Source organism: Triticum dicoccoides, chromosome 7A (genome assembly GCF_002162155.2).
Source record: "Triticum dicoccoides isolate Atlit2015 ecotype Zavitan chromosome 7A, WEW_v2.0, whole genome shotgun sequence".
Taxonomy (NCBI): Eukaryota; Viridiplantae; Streptophyta; class Magnoliopsida; order Poales; family Poaceae; genus Triticum; species Triticum dicoccoides.
The window spans coordinates 745,832,090-745,836,016 of record NC_041392.1 but is presented as its reverse complement, the minus strand read 5'-3'; the positions used below and the strand labels follow the sequence as shown (position 1 = coordinate 745,836,016).

General features: G+C 46.2%; 1 protein-coding gene across 1 annotated transcript; it reads left to right on the top strand.

Annotated features, from left to right (window-relative positions):
• The first annotated feature begins 6 nt into the window (after positions 1 to 6).
• LOC119330810 (AT-hook motif nuclear-localized protein 9-like) lies at positions 7 to 3,591 on the top strand. The gene is made up of 5 exons (XM_037603937.1): positions 7 to 249; positions 344 to 411; positions 1,553 to 1,684; positions 2,623 to 2,784; positions 2,897 to 3,591. The coding sequence occupies exons 1-5, from the start codon at positions 15 to 17 to the stop codon at positions 3,188 to 3,190; spliced, it is 891 nt and encodes a 296-aa protein (XP_037459834.1). The 5' UTR covers positions 7 to 14; the 3' UTR covers positions 3,191 to 3,591.
• The last annotated feature ends 336 nt before the right edge of the window (positions 3,592 to 3,927 follow it).

Here is a 3,927-nt window from a genome sequence, read left to right as displayed (position 1 = left end):
TTCCCCACGCCCCCATGGGCCCCTCCCCGCCCGCCGCCGCCGACGACCTCGGCAGGAAGAAGCGCGGCCGCCCCCGCAAGTACAAGCCCGACGGCTCCGGCCCCGTCGCGCCGTCCCCCTCGCCGGCGGCCCCCTCCCCCTGCACCGCCATCGTCCCCGTCACGCCCGGCTCCGGCGGCGGGCCCTCCTCCGAGAAGCGCCGCGGCCGGCCCCCCGGCTCCGGCAAGATGCAGCAGCTCGCCTCCCTCGGTAAGCAATCAATCTTTTGCCACTCACATGGAAACGAAAACAGAGCATTCCCCTGGCTTCAAGATGACAGTTTTGTTGTCTTCTTATTTCGCAGGGAAATCTTTCCTCGGCACCGTCGGCACCGGGTTCACCCCCCATGTCATCATCATCCCATCAGGAGAGGTCCGTATCTATCCCCCACATTTATATGTACTGACGATGTGGTTGGTTGCCAACATAATTTGATTGATTGCTCCTCTTAACAATGGAACATTCCAGTCTCATGCCAAAGTTCAATGCAGTTTCTTCTTTATGTGCTTATATTAAGTTGCTCTGCACTTTTGCAAAAAGCGCGTCGCCTTTCTAGCAAAATTCGCCAGATTTGGACCCCGTGGATCAAAAAGACACGGGTTTCTAAAGTAGCTGCTGTTTCCTGCCTGAAATAAACCGATAAATAATAGATACAGATCTTGCTGAGAAGGATGCCCTTTTTGTTTGCGCTGACAAGGCAGATTTATCATTTATTGTGATGTGACAATGTTTACTTTCTGTGCTTTAGAATGGGTGTTGCTTTCCCCCTTCTTGTTCTGCACAACAAAAAAGCCCGCTTTTGATGCCGGCACATGTTAAGCTAGCGCAGCTTTCGGGTTTGGTCACTCAAGCAATCTTGAGGGAGTTGATCTTCAGTTGTATTACGAGAGCCGTGCTGCACGTTCTGAATTATTAAAAAGGAAAAAGGAAGACCACATGCTGATGTTGAACCGATGGTGGCAATCTTTAACTGAAAGGAGACTAATATGATCTCTTGCTCTGTTTTCCAAGCTGTTTCTATCTAAATGTTTCACTTCCTATAAATAAGACCCTTGCCTTTTTTATTCTATTGGACGTGGTTAGGAACTTAAGACATGTTGTGCTACAAAACCACACGCCACAGGATGTGTGAAAGCAGTAACTCTACCCATAACTTGTTCCACGGATCCACACCTAAGCATGTTATGTTTGGTTTCTAAAGCTTTTGTTGCCACACCAGATGTATGGGTGTTGTTGCTTAACCAAATGATCAGCAATGCTCTTTTTATTACCGTTGAAGCCTGGTTTCATGTCAGCAACTATTGAAACTATTGTCCCTCAGCCATTATATATGGTAACCCTTGAATCTGGTTCCACATGGTCCATGCTGGCTTAAATGTACTTAAATGTACTCATGTCCCTTCGGTCGTCTTTCTGAAGTATAGCAAAGTGTTAAATAATTTAGTTTTCTATGCATTGTGCAAATTCTGTTGCATGACTTACAGTTATAGTGTGTCTGTGCCTATTTGTGCAGGATGTCGCAGCCAGGATAATGTCCTTCTCGCAACAGGGCCCAAGGGCGGTCTGCATCATGTCAGCATCAGGGGCTGTCTCCACAGCAACCCTTCATCAGGATGCAGGTTCTGGCAGTGTAGTTAAATATGAGGTATGTTCTCATGGTTGTTTGTACCAGTGGCCCAGAGACTGATATCTATCTGCCTTGTATTTTATTCTTGTTTAACAAAAGCTGTGCTCAAAATATTCCAAGTTATCTGTTTTGTTACCTGCAAACTTTTACCAGTTGCTTACAGAATTTGGTTTCACAATGGACGCTAGAACTGGAATGTTTTTATCAGAGCCCATCAGGTTTAGAACCTAACCATATGAGGTGATATGCTGTGGTAGAATGGAACCAGTAATAAGCTACAAAAAGAACTGCAATTACATCTTGACTTCTCCTAGAAGCCTTATATCTTTCTGTTGGTAAAATTTGATACAAGATGTCTTCTCATTTTCGAACATGAGCAGGATAGCATGTATACAACATCCTACATCAAAGAACCAGCCTTTGTTTTTATTTGTCATGTCATAGATTCATCCTGTGAAATCTGGATAAAAGCCTTAAGGCAGCTGGGTTGGGTCCTGGTAATGCCTGTGAACCTATTAACCATATATGTGGCATGGCCCATTATGCTTTGTTACTGGCAGTTTTTGATGTGTGCGCTGTCATCTTAGTGCTCTCCTTCTGGTAACTGGCAGTAATGTCAGTATTTTTCTCTATTACTTGCCATCTTAATGCCCTCCTTCCGGTTATTTCATATTTAGGAGCTGCATCTTTGATGTATACGTTGTTGATCTATTGTCTTGGTAGAAGTAAACCTGACTACTTCTGTCCTTTGTCGTCAAATGAAGTCATGATATGTTGTTAGCAACCTAGGACAGGAGGTATTTCTTCAAGTTTGCAGTTCCTAGGTGCATTGCTGATGAATAGGGAATCATTAATATTTATTCTATTTTGCCAAGAAATGCTGCACTTATAAGTTATAACACCAGTCACGGACAACACCGTAACAATTTTTGCCTGCCCACTATTACCTTTGACAGGGTCGATTCGAAATCCTGTGCCTCTCTGGATCATACCTGGTGATAGATGACGGTGTTACACGCACACGAAACGGAGGGCTATGCATAGCGCTGTGTGGCGCTGATCACAGGGTGATTGGAGGAAGCGTTGGTGGAGTCCTGACAGCAGCCGGGACAGTTCAGGTGACCACTCGCTTCTTTTTTCTTTCACTGAAACATCAGCATTTCATTAATTCATCCTTGGTCTGTTGTGTTCCAGAAATGAATGATCAGGTGATTGTGCGTGTTGGTGCAGGTGATTGTGGGGAGCTTCATGTACGCGGGGTCGAAGAAGAGCAGGAAGGGCAAGGCCGGGCAGGAGTCTACTGCAGCGGAGGAAGAACAGACCGGCGATGCCAACGGGGGCAGTGGCGGAGACGGAGTCGGAGTTGGAGGCGAGGCGGAGGAAGAGGGCCCTTCGCCGCTGATGCCGATGCCCCGCGGAGAGGAGGAGCTGCCGTCGGACGGGATGATGAGCGGGTGGACGGGCATGATGCGGCAGATGGAGTCGCGGTCCTGCGGCATCGACATCAACTCGATCCGGGAGTGAATGATGTAGACTGTTTAGTTTGGTACGGCGGAAGTTGAGCCTAGGCTAGCTTAGCTAGTGGATGATGGATGGATGATTCTAGGGTTTGGTTGGGTTGGTTGTGTTCCTCTCCTGCGTGGGTTTAAGAAGAAGTCTAGTTAGTATAATGAATGTCGTCGTCGAGTATGATCAGTTTAACCGAAGATGTTGGCGCCGGTCGGTCGGGCGGATCTATGATGGAAATAGTGGATTCGGTTGTTGGTTGATGGTCTGGTCTGGTATGGTATGGTATGATGTAGTTATAGGCAGCAGCAATGAGCAACTTGTAGCTAGTCTTTTTCTTGGTTGCAGACAGACAGACTTTGACAGTTTTGTTGTCCTTTCTCTTCTTGTGTTTGCATCCCCGTTGCTTCCTTCTTTTCCTTCTTATTATGTTGGTCTCTTCCTCCTCGTTGTCTTCTTTTTCTTTTTCTTCTCTTTGAGTTGCTTGCGGAGAAGTTGATTGATTTGGGTTCTTATATAATGTCATATGCCAATTACACATTTCTTGATAAAGTTGAGTGAACTATGCAAACGTTGCTGCTCCTCCATGCTCAGGCACAACATTTTCACCTTAATATTGAAACCCATGGTCGAAGATTTCATCCTCGTGCTCATCCTCTATAACCATGTTGTGCATGATCACACTAGCACTCATCGCTTCCCACAACTTTTTGGTGCTAAGTTCTATCAGGATATTGAATGATGCCTCATTGAGA

Excerpts from the sequence above, each read along its gene's own strand:
- LOC119330810 (XM_037603937.1), top strand. The coding sequence starts at position 15 with ATGGGCCCCTCCCCGCCCGCCGCCGCCGACGACCTCGGCAGGAAGAAG. Across the intron at positions 250-343 it reads GCAGCAGCTCGCCTCCCTCG|GGAAATCTTTCCTCGGCACC; the intron begins GTAAGCAATCAA and ends CTTATTTCGCAG. Across the intron at positions 1,685-2,622 it reads GCAGTGTAGTTAAATATGAG|GGTCGATTCGAAATCCTGTG; the intron begins GTATGTTCTCAT and ends TACCTTTGACAG.